This window comes from Tinamus guttatus, unplaced genomic scaffold, assembly GCF_059628265.1.
Source record: "Tinamus guttatus ecotype Peru unplaced genomic scaffold, ASM5962826v1 Tinamus_guttatus_pri_ptg000530l, whole genome shotgun sequence".
NCBI classification, from domain to species: Eukaryota; Metazoa; Chordata; class Aves; order Tinamiformes; family Tinamidae; genus Tinamus; species Tinamus guttatus.
This window is the reverse complement of record NW_028289064.1, coordinates 1427744-1446493: the sequence shown is the minus strand read 5'-3', so window position 1 is coordinate 1446493 and position 18750 is coordinate 1427744. Positions and strand designations below refer to the sequence as shown.

Sequence of the window (18750 nt, the reverse complement as noted above, 5' to 3'; positions counted from 1 at the left end):
TAAAACCATTAAACAAGGTGGCAAAAGATAAAGGAAGAAAAAAGAAACAAAAATGTGCAGGAGATGATAGAGTGAATACTATACATACAAGCAGGTGAAACACAGGCACAAACCTGAGACCAAGTTTATCAGTGGAGATAAAAGAGACATTGGAATTATTTATCTGATCTTGTGGAATACTTCATCTCTTTTATCCTTTCCCTTTCCCTAACTCCTGCTTTCACAACTCCTTGGCTCTTCCCTCATCCTTCCAAAGTGAAAGCAGACTACCTCAAATTTGCTTTCTTTGAGACTGGCATAAACAAGCAAAAATCCTTGCTTATTTTGACCAAAAAAAAAAAAAAGAAATCTGTAAATTACCATCATAGTTACATTTCAATGCAGCTTTTAAACAACTTTGCGTAGTTAATAGCTTGTAGATTTTTTTGCAGGGGCGGGGGATGTGATATCTTTTGTGTTCCTTTTTTCTAAAAAGATGTGTGTCAATGAGAGCTGAATGCATAAGGTACATGGGAAAGACAGCATGTTCGCCAGTCTCCAAAACAACCACTACTGTAAATGATTTTTTATATCTTAATCTTTATGTCTGGTCCTCCAGTAGTGGAGGATCACTCAGCTGGGTGACTGGAATAGCTATCCTGCTGAGAACAGTGTTTATAGCAAAGAAGGTCATTGCTGTCTGTCAGGAAATGAAATGTTGGTTGCTTTCGCATTTCAAAACTGCCCAGAGTTAATGACACTTCCACTTATGACAATAGATCCCTCACCATTAGATTAACATAGCTCTAATTTCCTATTTAGCTCTTTGCCTGCCTGAAGGAGCAAGGAAGCAGATTATAAGATTCAACTATTACGGAGACCTGATTTGAAAACTCCAGCCTCAAAACCCTTCTTGTGCTAGAAACGCCGGTTTCCTCTCTCACACACGCCTGCTTTGCTGGGTCATTTCTTCCTCTGCATTTTTTCCCGGCTTTAGAACAATGCCAGAAAGCAGCACTGCTGGGTGACATTGGAATGCGGCAGCTAGGTGTGTGAGGACCAGCTGTTCCCATATGTGTATATTTTGAGGAAAGGGAACATTGACACAGGCTCAGCACATATCAGTCCTTCACAGACACTGCAGGCAATAACTGCAGGTCTAGGTAGCTTCAGTGCTGGGTTATTGGCAGGTTGAGCTGAGCCACTTGCTCCGCATTCAGTCTGGTACTAGAAGTGGGTGTAAAATTCTGCTGATGGCTCTATTCCAGGACCGCTATCCTGTGTTTCTAGAGTGCCTAATGAAGCAGCCTAATCCCAAAGCTAAAAAAAGAAACAATTGGAAGTGACAAAAATTTATAATGACAAATATTACATGAAAGCAAGGGATTAGGTGAATCCTGCGGCACCAAACTGAAAGAAAAGGTGGTGGGCTTAAGATGGGTAGGAAATGAGCACAGAATATACCTGAATCGTTAGTATCTATTGCTCAGGACACCCAGATTGGCACCCACATCATTGCATCACCCACATTGCTCAGGATTCATTTCTAAAACCCTGCTGGGTCACCACACTGAGTGAGAGCATGGCCACAAACTGGGCCAGGACTCTCACAACCATTAGATTTGAACTAGCAACGAGTTACAAAAGCAAAGTTCAGCCTGCGATGTGGAGGGGAATCCATCTACCTGTTGTGAATATATTACTAGGTGCCTTTCTGATTAGTCAAAGAAATTGTGACTGTATCAAAGAATTAGACTAAGCAGGGTTTTAAGCACTGTAGTTTAGATTGTTAGTCTCCTGCGGTGCGATCTGGAAAATTTGATGGGTTTTCAGTTCTGTTCAATTCATCAACAATAAACATAGTGGCATTCATTAATTTAATAATTACAGTACAACTTTTTTTTTCATTCTCAAATAAGTATTTGCTGCAGTAGCTCTACCACTGACAGCATAGTTCACAGAACACAATAGGCCATATTGTCACCTTATCCTAGGATTTTTGACATTCAGGAGTGAAAACACTAGAAGTTAGTCCTCTTACTTCAAATTTCTAAGAGTGCTGAACTCATATGATCTGTAGGACAACGATGTAACCAACAGTATAATTCAAAATTTTATAAAGACAACATAACTGTTGTTTTTAAGTACATGGCAAGGAACTTGTCCAGACTGTGCTCAGCACAATGCCTTGAATCAGTCTACAACAGGGAAAATACACCTCTAGCAAAGCTCTCTCGTGATCTCTGCTATAAAATATAGCCAGAGAATCTGTGGAGCTTTATTTAAAAAATGCCTCTATTATTCCATAAAAGCTTCAGTTTACATTGCTCCTGAAGTCAGTATTTTATGAAGTGGAACTGGTCTGTAATATTTTTCTTAAGCCAAATATTCTCATGCTTCATTTCTGTGTTCTCCTAAAAAAATACTGCCACTGATTTGTTTTCATGTCCTGCACCCTCATCCATTATATAAAAAACAACTGCCAAAAACAATGCTACAAGTCTCAGAGAAGTGGAAATATTCCCTGACAAGTAGATTCCATCTCAAAGTAAGTGTGAATGAGAAACACATTGATCTGATACTCTGATTCACTGAGCAATTTTTTTCCTACTCTTTATGGAGTAGGAAGGGGAGCAGGGGAAGGAGGAAGAATATTTATTTATCAGAAAAGGCTTTATGCAAATGACTTTAGAAAATATATCTATAGTCTAAATGTTTGCAGTGATTATGGCTTTAGAGGTAACAGTTCTCTCAAAAGCTGTTCAGTGCCATCAAAAGCAGCAGCAAAAGTGAAGCTTAATTTTTGCATTATTTTAAGGATACAGATAAGACTTAGATTACGTAACTGGCAAAAACTCTCTCTGCATTACAGTATGTTTCTCTTTTCCCTAAAAGTAAGATGAGCTTGCTTGATGGAAATATTTTGCTCAAGGGAAAAAAGTTGGGGTTTTCCAATGAAAATATTATGGTCTCTTTGGGAAATCTGGAAAGACACCAAGAGTGTCCTGCTGTTCAGCCCCCTACCCCATCTGATACTTTAGCAGTTCCAGATGGCCTTTACTACAAGATGACCTCCCCTCTATTCTTTTATGACGACCTTTGGGTCACAAATTATCTATAGGATGCTGCTGTCATTCTGTAAGACACTGTTGTACTCTTTCATCTAAAGACTAAAGATGCTTAACATTAAAACTCATCTTTGTTAGGCTGACCTTCCAGTGATGATCAAAACTGACAGTTATTCCAATCAATGTCACTGATGGAGAAAATATGTTTCATATTTTGCAACACTGACATTAGGAAACTACAAGATGGTTTTAAATCAGATCACTTTTGTAATTCTACTTGGCTAGAGAGCAGAAGGTATTATGCTCTTTAAAATATCTAGGATATTGCTATAATGGTTTGGATGAGTTATGTTGATTAAAGGGATGTGGTAGGTTTGTTCGTTTTTTTTTTTTTTTTTTTAAGTTATTGATGTGGTTTTCACGTAAACATCAATGATAGGAGGTAATAAAATTTTATACAGGTTTTATTAATTCTTTGTCCTCCTCCATCATCACAAATGGCGCATACTGAACTTGCATAGGAAAATATAATAAATAGTCCTAATGTACTAAATAAAGTAATAAGGTTAATTTCTTTCCTGCTGTCAGTAAATTCATGTTAGCAGTCTCTCGTCAGCTTGACATCAATTAATGATTTTAATTCCAGACTCTTGTCACAGTACTCACCACCCTTTCGTCTAATTAAAATGGATGATGCATGATGAAGGGAAAACACAAGACTTCTGTTCTTGTTGTAACATTTCTATTCATTAGTATACTTTTACAACAAAAGGCTTGTAGCTTTAATGGCACTAGAGAAAGATGAAGAGAAGTTTATTATGCGTTGGAGATAAAGTCTCCTATACCCTTAGGGAAAATATAATACAGGAAACGTTTTACGGATTGACCAAACCCCCTAGGAAAAGAATATTAATGCTATTTTAATTACTAATGAGCATACCAAATGTTTCATTTAAATTCAGAAAACATCATTATGTGAAAAACAAACACTAAAATCCTAGTCTTCTTATGGTAACACCAAAAATGTTGTCAGCCCATTTGCTGACCCACAGAAGCAAAAGCAAAACTGCCAACTCAGTGAAAAACATCTGGGCCAACCCCCCTCAGACTGTATCTCTGCAAGACACAGTTCCTCAACCATTTCTTCCGTTCTTTTTGCCTTATTCTGCTGAAGCTGTAAGAGCAGCATCCTACCCCTGTTACCAGCTGCTTCAGAATTCCCATTCAAACATAATTTTTATTCCTAAAAAAAAAAAAAAAAAAAAAAAAAAAAAAAAAAAAAAGAAGGCATTAAGATTTACCCTGTCATACAAAAGCCTCTTGGGGTTTCCACCACTGAACAGCTACCATCATCTCTCAGCCTAGGGGGAATCCACGGCCCTGCCCTCACCCTTGCAGCGCCGAGCAGGTCACGGCACAAAAACCCGTGTCGGGAGCTCCCCCTCCTGGCCCTGCAGCTGCAGCTGGCGGCCACGGCTCCCACCACGGAACTGAACTCAGGCCAGCGGGATGACGTTTGTGCAGGCAAGGGTAAAATTAACCGCAGAATTAGGTATATTTAATTCCCTTCACACACTAAAGAAAAAATAATTTGTTTTGCAAAATACAAGGGTGAAAAACTAGCAAAGAAACAGGTTTATTTTCCAGGTGACAGCTATATATACATATAGTGCATATGGCGTGCGGTATTACTTAGCTGTGTGTTAATCTTCATCCAACAGGTCCAGCAGAGCCTGGAATTGCACAGCATCTTCTTTAGGGCCAAGGCAGGCGCACCCAGCGTAGTCCCGAGGGCCAAGAAGCACCTACGTGACTACACTGCCTTGTCCCCGCATCGCTGGTCCCCGACACCACCCTCCCGCCACAACAACCAGACCAGCTCTTCCAAAGGCTGCTCCTCCTCCCCTCGCTACTCATCCTCACAGCACAGGTATTTAGGTACCTGATTTTGCACCTGTATCAGTAGAACTTGAGGAAGAATCCAATACTAAGAGTAAAATATGTTTATGGTGGCCTACAAGTTTCTAGAGTGTTAGCAAAGCTCTTGCATGCATTTATTAACTGAATGAAGAAAGCATCCCATAGAATATTCTTTCAAGAGGAGGAAGTGGCTCTAAAGGCTGATTCAAGCATAACCACCACCCAAAGCCGTGATCACATATTCTGAAGCATGAGATTAAGAATTGCAGGTTTCAACTTTTAAGCCTTATCTAGCTGTGAATACGGCTGGATACAGCTGGTTTTGTTGGGAACTCCAGTAAGTACGCATGCCTTATCCTTCTGTTTGTTACCTGGGTACAAAAATGCGAGGGGAGTGTTTGCTTTGCTAGAGGACACCACTCAGAGGCTGAAGTCAACCTTGCCACACTTAACGCAGCCACGCAGGCATCAAGAACCACACGTGTCCAAGCTGGAGAGAGACAAATGTGGTCAAAGGGGGCTGGTTTGCTAAAGGTTTCTCCCCTTCTGCACTGAGCACAGTGTATCAGAAAACAAAATCCAAGAAGAAAGAGGAAGAAATGGAGGTGTTAAGAGACTGCTGTTAGATCCTCTTTCTCAGGAGATGAAACAGGTTCAGAAAAGCTACGCTCAGTTTTGAATACTGGTTGTTGCTTCCTAATGGCACATCAGAACCCACGTGGGTCTCAGATCAGTGCTTGATAGATATTCAAGGATAATGCAAGGAGACTGGTCTTTCTGGAGGAAACTTGTCTTACAGAACAGGGAGTAATGTCCTTTGTCCTTGGATGAACTGTTAATCTGATATTCTGAGGATTTACAAACGACACATATAACGATTTTAGTAAGACTGGTAGGCAACCTTTTCGGATGATGCTCCTGATCGCTCTGGTGTTCAATTTTTTTTGAAAGCTGCATGTATTTTCAACCAGATAATTTCATTTTCTGTGCCAAATTGCTGTGTTAGGACTGTTGGTAAACATGTATCATACACAGCTAGAGAGATATGCTCTTTAACAAGAAATTACTATTAATAATATATTTTTAAAAGGCAATTTTATTCATTTCAATCATGTTAAATTGAAGAACATTAATTTGCTTATTGTCTCCTAATCAATATGAACACTACTTTTAAGAGTTTAAAGAAAATACTCTTGTAAGCACAATACTATTAAAATTATCAAGTCAAGGCATAATAATTTTATAAAATTATAGGCATGATTGATTTTTTAATGGACCATTCACTTGTTCTCTGACCCCCTAAGGATTTTTGTTCCAAGCCTCTTATACATAGTAAATTCATTAAATCCAACCTATTTCCCAAAAGTATTGCATCATTCTAAAAGTATGGAGCATCAAATACCAAGTAAAGCAGGATAAGTGAGCTCTACTACTAAAAACATTGAAAGAACCCTCAGAAAACAAAGTTAAAATAGCAGCTATTATGAACCAACATTTGTTAAGACAATAATATTTTACTATCTCTTGACAAGCATTTTGAGGGATTGTTCAGTTAATTCACAAGAGTACTCTTCATTAATAGCATGTATCTAACATTCTACAATATTAAAAGGAAATTCTCTGCAATCTGACTGGAAAAATACTTAAAATCTCTATGGACCAAATCAACATCTGAAATTTTTAGAAACATAAGGAAGCACCTCACACATTTGATTGCTATTTTATTATATTTTATTAGTTGTACATGCCACTACCCCGAAGAACTTGCATTCTCTTATAGACATAACACAAAGGAAAGCAAATACACAGTTAGGGAAAGAGAAGGAGGAGGACCTGTGTTACGATAACAACATCAGGCTGTTATGATGTTTTGGCACATGCATCTTCTGTAGTTTCAGTGAACATATAAAATTATTTTATGACACACAAAGAGTGAGAATCTGGGAAAGATTCAAAATGGTTAGCGTAACTTGACGACAAGGATTAGGAATTTGCTCCATGCATGGGCAGGCTATACAAATAATTCAGTAATTCTACCTCGATACCCAGCGTGACTATTGCAGCCTCTCTCGTATCATCACACAGTTTGTACTCTCACCATGCTTACCGAGAGGCAGACAGAGGCAGAGAAAGGATGAAGAAGAGAATGTTACTAACTCAAAATGCATTCTCCCTCTTTTTGCAGAAATATATATGACTGAGGAGCTCAAGTGACTAACACTTGGTGGCGGGCAAGCAGACGAAGCCTGATCGGGCCTAGCACCTCCCAGGGCACAGAGCTGCACATGGCGTCCGGCCGGGGAAGGCCAGCACCGAGCGCAGCCCCGCAAGCTCTGCTGGGCCCCAGTGTCCGACACCGGCATTTCCAGCGCAGGGGAGCAGGTCAGCAGTGCCACAGCACGCAGCCCCAGCTGGAGTTGAGCTAAGCAAGGACTCAGCACCGTGCGTGAGGACCCTCCTCCAGCCCTGAGCGCACCACAGCCATGCTGGCAGCTCCCCAGTGCCTCTGCATCAGTGGTATACATTTAACCGCAAACTGAATAACCTGCCTACGTATAAAGGAAAGTTGACTGCACAAACACACATACAGCCAGAGTCATTTATTTTCTTCGGTACCAGTATTCCCTTTCACTATTTAATCTGAGAGTACACTACCCTTAAAAACAGGTGCAAATTTAGAGACCCTGTTTCACTTTTGTCAATAAAGAGTACAAAAAAAAAATCACTAACAAGTAAAAAACAAAACAACCAACAAATGCTATTATTCAGCCACCTTCTCCTGTTAGAAGGGATGCACTCATGATTGAACTTCTTCATAGATTTATTCTAGTGCATGTGAAAACCCAAAAGATTCCTAAAACATAACACAATCGATGATCACAAATGACCAAACATCAGCAGTTTAACAAGTTATTGCTGATCAGCTGATCTGCAATAACTGATGAATCTTTGCTCCTAGCCTGCCTTAACTGTAACGTAAATCACAACCTCAAAACCACTTTGAGCAAACTATTTTACTTTGTAGTTGAGCAGGCTACGCAGGAGTTACCACAGCTCTGCTATTTCATAGTTTGCTAAAGTGACAAAGCTCTTGCTTCTGTTCTTACCCACAGCTGATATGGGTGCCTACGTATGATGGTCTAGGGGATCACTGTGACTAATTAGTCAAGCTTCCTGCACAAGATAAACAACAAACTTTCCCTCCGTGGTTTCTCCATCAAACCACAAGTTATGGCTGAGCTGCATTACATTTTTGAGATGAATCATCCCTAACTGCCTATTCACTTTCACTGCAAAATGTGCCTGAGTCTATTTACTATTCAACATGCAAACACTGTAGCCCTTTAAATTTTGTCTCCTCTGTGGAAGAACCTTCTACCCGCCGAGGCCTGCTCTTCATGTACATCCCTGAATACTAGCTAAGGTACAGCCTAAGCTCTCCAAGATTTTGAGCAAACTGAAATAAAAGGTACTAGAGGCTAGGCCCCAGATCTCTCGGGCTACAAGAGACAGGATGAAATATAGATTGGAAGTATTGAGAAGAGCATGTGACATATATAACATGTAGGTTTTTAATGTTAAGGGAAGTTGACATGGAAAAATAGAGGTACTCACCACTCATTTTTACAATTAGCAGTTTAATATACATGTTCCATAAACATACTGCAAGACACATAAATAGACTGAACTCCAGTGACAAATATACTGATTATTATATGTTTTTATATTGTTTCTAAATATAGCAAAGAAAAAACTAGATATGCAAGACTTTGAAGAAAAATACAAAATTTACTTCATTCTATATAAATACTATTTTTCTAAAAATGTCAATAAAATCATTTATAGAATGTATAGAGAAAACATTTAATATTATTATTCCAGTCTCCTCTATAAAGAAAGGAGATCTTGGTCTATAAAACTTTAAAGCAGCCAAAGAAGCTGTCAGATCTAATGTCCAGAATAAATCCAGCTCCATCTTGTTATGCTAAGTATATAAACATATCAGCATTTGGGAAATTTCATCAGTGAAAAATTCAACTTCGGTTATTTAGTTTAAAAACAAAACTCCTTCTATCAAGGTTTAAGCAAATACTGAAGTCTACCTCTCCTGTTCTTGCTTCATTCGTATTCTCTCCTCTTCTGAAGTAAGAGCTTCCTGCACTTTTATTTTACCAGTTTTCTCACTCTTGTCATCTTTGCGATGTTTGCCAAACCTGTTAATAACACACAAAAAAAGAATCTAACTTGTGAAATGAACACAACTGCATTTTCCTTTTCCCGTGACAAAGAGAGTTCTCCAAGGAGAAGCGCTACTCGGAAACCAGGAAGGGAAGCTGAAAAGACCTCAGAATCTCATTTTTTAACATTTTCAGGCTGCTCTAGTTTGTGTGGAGAGGTTTTTTTTTTTCTCTCTCTCTCTCTCTCTCTCCTTTTTTTTTTTTCCATTCTCCTCTTAAAAGTTTATAGAATTCCTTAGCAAGGAACAGAACAAAAACAAAGAAAATCATAGCGCCACATTCCTTTTTTCTGCCAGCATTTTGGGGGTCACTATTCTTAAATGCACAGTCACAACTCTTTTAAAATTACTGATGTCTCTGGCTGCAAGGCAAGTTTGCATGGAGCGAAGGCTCTCGGTGATGCAGGGCAGGAGACAGGCAGCTGCTCACACACGCTCGCCCTCTCCCCCCGCACACCACACACCCTCCAAAATTGAAGTTCGTTCTTCCTCAGCCCCAGGCGGGTTTGGGTTTTGCTACCCCCACGTGCCTTTTCTCTGGGGTGTGTGAGGAACAGGGATGCAGAGCTGCTCTGTGCTCCCTCCCAGGGGCTCCCACCACCACCAGCTCCAGCTCTCATTTTAACTTTCTTCTATCTTTGCACTCTGCACATTTTTTTTCTAGACTTTCAGGGAGAGAACAGCCTGACATTTGAGATACTCGTTATTATTAGAATAAAATTGCGTGTATTTCTGTTAGTTATTTCAGGCCTTCTTTAAATGGAATGACTTTTGCACAGACTGAGCTAAACAAACACTTAAATGCAGCCCAAGTTCAGATGACAATTTTCTGCCTATTACAGCAGATGGGATAACATGTCTATACATCTACTAAATGTGGGATTATTTATTAGGCTAAAAGCAGTAAGGTTGTTTTTTCATGAAGGGCTCAGAGGAGAGCGGCCTGCCACTGAGGGGCACAGCAAGAGCACCCAGTGCTCCCCAGCGCTCGAACACGGAGATCCTTAAAGATCTGAATCCATTTACATAGATGGTTTGCACACAAAGCCTTGAAGCTACCAAGCATTTATATGATTTTTTCCCTTTTATTCCTATTCTTCTTCATAAAAAGCCAACGCAGACACACAGTGACGCTTCAGAAAAAATAATTTGTGAACACTTAGTGGAGAGAAAATATTATTCCATGTAACCAAGTTTATGGTTCTTAAGGCAGTTGTTTTCAAAAAGAAATAATGCAGTGTAGCAGGACATACACAAACTTTGAAGTGCATGGCTGCTCTCCACCACTCCCAGACTGCTAATTTCTGAAGTGATTCAGGCACATGAAAGCTAGGAGCGTTCATTAATAATTATCTGAAAAGGGAAAGGTATGATAGGGTTAAAAAACACCAACCACTAGGCATAGTTGAAGTCTCTGTTTTTTTTAATGCTATGTAAATATATAAAATTGACACACTCAAATTCGGTGTCTAGAAATGCTGGCACTTCGAAAACACTCACCTATGTATTAAAGAGGCATCAAAACAATTACACCAAACATTAAAGCAGATGACACAGGAAGTTCAAATCAACTTTGCGACGTCTAACACCCCACAAAATAGCTGATTTGAGAGGCCTGGGTCTCCTGGCCGTGAGCAGAGCCCTCCAGCAGGGCCGCGGTGGCAGAGGGGAGAGGCTGGCACGAGGTTCTCGCTGCTGCTCCTCCTCGCCCAGCCCGGTAAAGCAAAGGAGGCAACTTTTCAAGTAGGCGATTTATTTATTTATAACACTCTTGTATTAAACAAATAAACAAATTTAATCATTGCCCATGAGGCTTCGGCAACAAAACAGGATTTCTACCACCATAAATCAATTCACTGTTAATTATGAAGAGAAATATATTGAAATCAATACCTTATTAAAAAAAATGAAGTACACCGGAAATCTCAAATAATCCTCTCAAATAATCCTTGCAAGCAATCTACTAAAAGGCTGATGAGGCTGCATGGCTTTTGGAAGAGTTTACTTGTGGTGGCAACACGTAACACAACCCTAGCAAAACTCCATGTCTGAGTTTGCACATGGAATCCTCCGAGGCCTGAAGCCCCGCTCCTGCTGCAGCCCGGCGCGTGCTGGAGCACCACGCTTCGACTGGCTTGTGGCAACAACCCCTCTTCTCTTTCAGGGTGTTTTCTGGTCACCTGGGAAGCAACAATTCTTCTGAACTCAGGAGCAATCCTGATAAAAGCTTCACGACGACATCCTCTGGTCCAGGCTTCCCAGAGAGTGGCCATAATTTCCCCACCATGGCAGGAGACCTTCCAGGGTCACTCCTGGTGAGCTCTGCGGTCACCACAGCAGGGAACAGCCTGGCAGCGCATGAAACACGGTGATCTTGGAAAGCTGCCCTCTCCAGACATTGTCACCAGCAGAATTGATATATCTGCCACAGCCACCACTGCCTGTAGTAAGTTCAGCAACATTAAACACACCTTCCCTACACTCAAAATATTTAATAATCAACAGCAGCCTCCCCATGCCTGATTGTGGCTTCGCACTTCTAACATGTCACCTGCATGGACTGTATCCTCACAACACTCACAAAATAAAGTAGCAACCACACATATTTAGTAAGTAAAATAGTCTCACCAAAGCCTGCTGAATGCAGAGTGTTGACTCCTCCTGCAGAAAGGAAAGGTTTTGATGTGTGTGTGTGTGTGTCTGTGTCTGGCTCCTTCGTGTTTCTTTTAAACACCTTTCTGAAGCGTTGGTGGAGCTTGGAAAGTGGTTTTTCCTTTATCTGCCTGTTACCTCTACTATTATAAGTTGAAGCTTGACAGATACCGTTAGACTTGCGATCTTAGTGGAAAAGAGAAATATTGAACTCCTAAACTTTTTTTTTTTTTTTTTTGTGCAGAGATCTTACTAGAAGTATGCAGACTTGGTTCAGATAGGACAGTGTGTTTCCAAACCGTTCTGCAGCTCCTTGACCTCCAGGTGTGGTTATTACTTTTTTTTTTCTATTTACTCCTTGAAGTATAATTTATTAAGACATAAAGAAAGCTCACAGCCCAAATCAGCATCCTCTCCAAATTTATCACAGACATTTATAAATTATTTAGCATCCCTATTCAAGCCAAGTTTAACTACAAAAGAGCAACAGAGAGCAATATTGGGGCATACCATTAAAGCAAGCTGTTAAACACTCCTTTAACTGTATAACGCTCAATGCACTCTTGGGGCTACACTACTGTGAAGTTATTCACCAGCCTTTTCAATTAGTTCAGTTAGATTTTCCTATTTTGATTCACAACTATGGAGATAACAGGATATTCACATATAAAAACAAGTTACTGAATTTCAAGCATTCTATGAAATATCCTTTCAAAATATGCAATGTGCATTCTGCAGAAGTACTGTGCCTTCAGGGGCAGTGGAAAAACCTTTCCTTGCTGCTCTCCAGTGGCTCACATGTTGCTGTTTGAGTCAAAAGAAGCAAAGCGTGGGTCAGGTCCCCTGAATTACTCTTGGCATTTAAAACACCTCAGCTTGTATGTATCAGCCCAGGAAAAACAGCAGGCCTACCTTTGTAAAAGGAAGTGTGAGCAGGATGGCCTCTGCCCTGCCTGGCCAACATTAATGTCAGCAAAACGCTCCCCTCATCAACATTCACCCTGCAGTGAAGGCCTCTACTGCTTCCCTGCTTGTGTACTCAGAAAGAAGGCAAATGGGACTACGATGCACGTCTAGCATGTTACACTGTGGCAACTTTAGAATCTTATTGCTTCTAATATTTCTTCCACAGCAAACATCTTTAATGTCCTGGCAAAAAAATCTTTTCACTGAAGTGACTGCTCACTTAATGATAACAATCTGACACTGGAAACTCCCAAAGTGCAATCATTAATGATTCCTCCCCTGCAAAACAGCAATCACCAGCCATCCGTCCTGTCAGAGAGACTCAAGACTTTTGCAAGAAAATGGCTTTGAGAACATGGCCCTGAGATCTGCTCCCTGCACTCACTGCTCTACTCACAAATGCAAGAGCTCTGCTCTGCTGCATGCAGCTGGTTAGTGAGTGCCTGAAGCACCTGGAGATTTCCCGGCACTTGTCTGAACCCGCACTCCCTCTCAGTGCTGTGAGGCTGCCTGCTAGGCTACTTGTTGCAGTTCTCACAGACAAAAAGAAATGACAACCTTTTTCTGCGCAGACAGGAGAACTCCACTGCTCAGCATCTATGCAGAATCAATGTATCTTGCATTAGTTAAAAGGTGGACAGTGATTAAGAAAGAAAGAACCACTGATGAAATTTTAAAAATTAGCTGAAAAGGAACGCTGTGACATTAATGTTCTGACAATCCTGGGAACCTGATTCCAAGCTCCTGATGTTTCTTAAGTGCTAACAATTTGTGAAGCACAAAAAGCCCTCCCCAAAGTAGTACACAAAATATCAGTACAAACAGGCCAGCTGCCCCATAATGTATTTCAATGTCTGAGATCAACAGCAATCAAGCTGTGTACACTACTCTAACAAAGTTAATGTATTTATACCAAAACAAGATTTGTTGCTACAGCTTTCCCTGTGCAAGCACAGCTCATGCTACACCAAATCCTGTGGAGCAAGCGTAACCCTAGCACATTTCTTAACTATGGCCACCATGTTCCCCACTCTGAATTCTTTAAACCATAGCAGAGAATGTTATTACTCATGTCGGAAAATAAAGATCAAAAGGAAAATGCAAAGCTTCCTCTAAACCCCAAATAATTAAAAGCATTATCTTTCTATTTACAAACATATTCTTTCCTGAGCATAGCTTAATACTCTTTTTGTGGATACATACACATATGGTTAAATAATACTCTCTTTATAATGGTAATATTAGTAAGACAGAGAAAAGCCATGATCTCACTTAAGAGCTGTTTATTCTGTAGCTGTCTCATCTATACCCTGTTACAAAAAGGATAGCTAAAAAAATAGTTTGTTATTTTGTAACTTTAAGAAAAAAACTTCAAGAAAAAAATCCTATGATTAATTGACATACAGGCTATAAATTAAAAAGACCCTGTCTATCCAAGAATGTGAGAAACTGATGAAGAGCAGCAGCTGAAATCTTGTTCACTCTAATTGCCAAGATACTCCAGGGTTCTACTTAATTTATAACTTCTTAATTCTCCTTTTCACATAAAGGGTTAGAGAAAGTTTCAAGATAAGTGTAAAAGCTCAAAGTCAAATTCACAGATCCACGGTCTTAATCCTCAAATTCATCTGACAATAGCAATCATAGTAAGTGAAGCAATTAAAAAAATGTAAGAGGACCATTTTTAAAAATATCATTTCTAGAATATAATAGTCAAGTCACATTAGAAGGACTATCCTCAGAACTCATGATACTAGTTTTTGTGTTATTATTAATAAAAAGATGAGAACAGAGACCTATATGCATGAACCTTGACCCTGAAGTAGGAAAATCCTTTGAATTCTGTGGATAATCTACTGAATAACCCTGTCAGTCACCAGCTGGCTTATTTGCAAGCTTACTTGCTTGAATGACTGTCATCAGCTCTCACATGGTGGCACCCAAACCTGCCCTACCCAATGGAAGGGGACAGACGAGAAAGTGACTTCAGTGCCTGGGGGCCAACGCATCAGAAAGCCTGAGCAGGGCAGGACTAAGAGAAGAAAATTGCTTAAAATGCAACAGTACCTGCTCAAGCTACAATGTCAATTCTTTCATATACGTAAGAAAGACAAAATAAATGTTAGATAAGGCATAACGCATGTGATTTAGTTTAAATAAGTGCATAAATTCAACAAATGAAGAAAAGAAGATGTATAGGTGGCAGCAACCAAAATTCCACATTTAGAGTTTCTCTCAAAAAAGCTTCAGTTTGAAAGAATATATATCAGAATCTTTGATATAACAAAAATAATATGTATATCGTCTGCTAAATGGATTTTACCCTGATGCGTTACTGATGAGATCATTGTCGTCTGCCAAATCATCCACATATTTCATTAGAATAAAGGGCTACAGAAGAAACATGCATTAGTTGATTAATGAAAAAAACACAAAAATTGATTGAGACAGAAGTTCAGGAGTATTATGTTCCTTAATAGAAAAAACATTGTCATTAAAAATTAACAAATGGTAAGTGTCTTGAGCTATTCTACCAATGCTTTCTGTCTTCAAGGCATGCTATTTTCCCAACAGCAGCAACAGTATAAATATATACTAATTATTTTGTAAGGATTCATATATTGTTTTTCATGGTGCTATGTCAGCAATAAGATTTACATTATATATATATATATGTATTCAAAAGATGAATTATTATCACACACAACATCATTCTCTGCTAAAATTATATTTAATAACCATTCAACATAGTGCACATACAAAATCATCCTGGTTAGTGATGACTTGAGGGTTTATAAGCCTTCTGTGCATTACCAAAATCATGTGACTGCTATTTTTAAAAATCTCCTTTCAAGAGAAAAGATCTACATCTTTGCAATGCATTTCTAGAGACAGCTATCACATCTAATCAAATTAGTAGCTCAGATTCCAGTGTTAGGAAGGAGGATAAAAGAAGCTGTAATGACTCAGCAGCTTCAGTGCCTTGAGATGATGGGGAAACCCTGATATCCAGGTAGCAGCAGGGAGGCCAAAGGACCCTGGACTGTGGGAATAGTTGAAATGGATATTTATAACTCTTCCACAAGTTCTCTTTCCTATGTTAAAATTGATAAAGCAGCCAACCTTTTGGTGCAGCGCTCAACAGAAGAGGCCCTGAAAACAAGGTTCTTGGAGAACCCTGGTGTCCCATGCCAAACAAAGGGCACTGCACAAGAGCACAGGAGAATTCCTCTGCAGACTGGCTTCTGCATGGTCCTTCAAGCAAAAACATAATTTATTCATTTATTTACGTTTTCAAGATGCATCTAAGTCAGTGTGTTGTCACCAACAGAAATCAGGGACTACTCTTGTGCAATTAAAGCAAGCCAGATCAAGGCCAGGATGTGCACTGTAATCACAGACTTGCAATCAATGCAAACTACAGTTAATGAGATTTCACAGAATCACAGAGCGGTTGAGGTTGGAAGGGACCTCTAGAGATCATCTCGTCCAACCCCCTGCTCCAGCAGGGACACCATGAGCACATGGCACAGGGTGGCATCTAGGCAGGTTTGGAAGATCTCCAAAAGAGGAGCCTCCACAACCTCTCTGGGCAGCCTGTGCCAGGGCTCTGTCACCCTCACAGCAAAGAAGTTCTCCCTCACACGGAGGTGGAACCGCCTGTGTTTCAACTTACACCCGTTACCCCTCGTCCTGTCACCACCGGCCACTGCGGAGAAGAGCCTGGCCCCATCCTTCCTACGATCACCCCTCAGGTACTTGAACATGTTAATCAAATTTATTCTCAGCTTTTTTTTTTTTTTTTTTTTTTAAGTCCTAGTATTTTGGACAAAATCACATGTTTCCACAACTCCTGTGCTCAGACCTGAACACACGTCAAAACTGGGATGATCTAAGTACTTATCACTCCCAGTTAGCACTCCTCTCTGATGGTGCCATGCGAGTGAATCCTGAAGAGCACGTGAAGCTGTTTGGTGACATTTCAGTCATGCTGCACATTTACAAACTTTATCTCAACATCTGCTGCCTCACTTTCCAAACATTAAAAACAGCTCAGTGAAATAAGGCTACTTAAAATCAACAGTTAGGACAGCACACAAACTGCAAGCCTTCATGTGCAACATTACAGGCAATTCAGACCACAACTTCTGGAAAGAAGTGGAAACAACATATGGGACTGGGAGCTGTTTCCAACCACTGAAGCTTAATCTGCCTGTCTTTGTGATTCAGTATCCCAGCTTCACAGAAACGGGTATAATGCCAAACCAAAAGACTTGTCATGAGGTTTCATTCAATTATTTTCATAAACAGTTTTGATAACGTTTCCTGAAAGGCATGACACAACAGGCAGAATATTATTCACACCAAGTCGCTCTCTTCACAACTTATACATTTGTAATATTTACTTCCAGCATAAAATGACGAAACTTTTAAAAACAGATTTCTTTTACGGGAAGACCATCTGTCTGCAAATTTCTAAACAGAACATAATCTTCTTGCATTGCTTTTCCTAACTGTCTAAAATTTCTGGAGCCATTGACAGTTCTAATAAATGACAAAATTATTCACAGAGATCAGAAATAAAGAACAACTAATCCAAACTAATATAGTTTAAAAACAGTCAGAGAAGGTCAAAGGAAGTGGGGATAATTTTACATGCTAATATTTGAGAGATACCAGTAAGGCAGCACACAGTAACCACAGAATCTTCTCTTGTATGGCCAAACCAACTCGGTATGCAAGACCACTAAAAGTCACCACAACTAACTCATTTGCACGATGCTGAGGCAAAACCTATTAAACGGTGGATTGTGGCATCCCTGAAAGAATCAGAAATGAAAGAGACAGCTCCTGCTCGGATATAGCTACGTTAGCAATCATCAGTGATGGCAGCAACCACAGTAGCCGTTCATGGTATTTTAATGGCAATTTCGTAGAAGTCTAAGCCTTTTGAAGTCTACTTGTGTGGCAAGAACTTTTTAGTACTGTGCACATACTCAAAAAAGAGAACAATTATTTGACCACATACATTTTCTTGCCCAGGATTAGATTTGATACACTAAGTGTGTGCTATTTGTCATTGAAGAAAGTAGTTCATACACGTGATACAACCAAGCTAATTCAGTCTTTTAATGGATAATGTAATCCTAATGGACAACATATCCTTTCATTACTGTCATTTAATGTACTTACAAATGCTCCTGTCCCCCTCTCTCAGACAGTATTCTCTAATCAAGACTGCAATTCTTTGCTAGATAATTCAATACTAGGAGTTCTGATCAGTAAGATGTTAAAACAATAATTGAAAAACTGTAAATAGAAAGTAAAAAAGAATAAAGAAGAATAACACAGTTAAGTTTCACTTACAAAGTAAAGCAGGCTCCCAAAAAAACTCTCCAGTATTTCAACTCAGCTTCCACAGACTAAAAATACAGAAGCAGATGCACACCCCCCTACTCTGCAATATGGAATACCACATAAGGATAAAAGAAATCCTAAATTCTAAGCATCAACAGCAGACTACGATTCACAGGTGCCTGATTATATTTGAATCCAAAGTAAAACGTAGCCATTTTTTCCAGAACACAAGCAATTTTTCCTTTCGGGATGCGGGCGGCGCGCTCCGTGCTGAGGCAGCTCCCTTTTGTTCGCGCTGTGCTCGGCAGGTCACGGACCCTCCGCGCTCCCTCCGCACCTGACAACTGCGAGGCCTCGCCTGCAAACAGGGCGACCAAGAAGCTCGCGGTGCTGTTGTTGCAAAAACTGGGGACCAATTTAGATATTAATAGTAGTACATTGTATGCCTTTAATTACCAGTGTCCACTACGAGCATGGAGAGAGACTAAACCATGGCTACTCTTCAATGCGTTCTCTTAACAACTGTACTTCTAATTCCTGCTCTGTTCATTTTAATGCATTATTGTTTCA

General features: G+C 39.8%; 1 protein-coding gene across 1 annotated transcript in view; it reads right to left on the bottom strand.

The window, feature by feature from the left end:
- The window catches only part of PARD3 (par-3 family cell polarity regulator), a 435290-nt gene that overhangs the window by 105433 nt on the left and 311107 nt on the right, over positions 1-18750 (bottom strand). Inside the window, 1 exon segment of the mRNA XM_088534020.1 lies at positions 9071-9181. Within this exon segment, the coding sequence (XP_088390146.1) occupies positions 9071-9181 (111 nt within the window).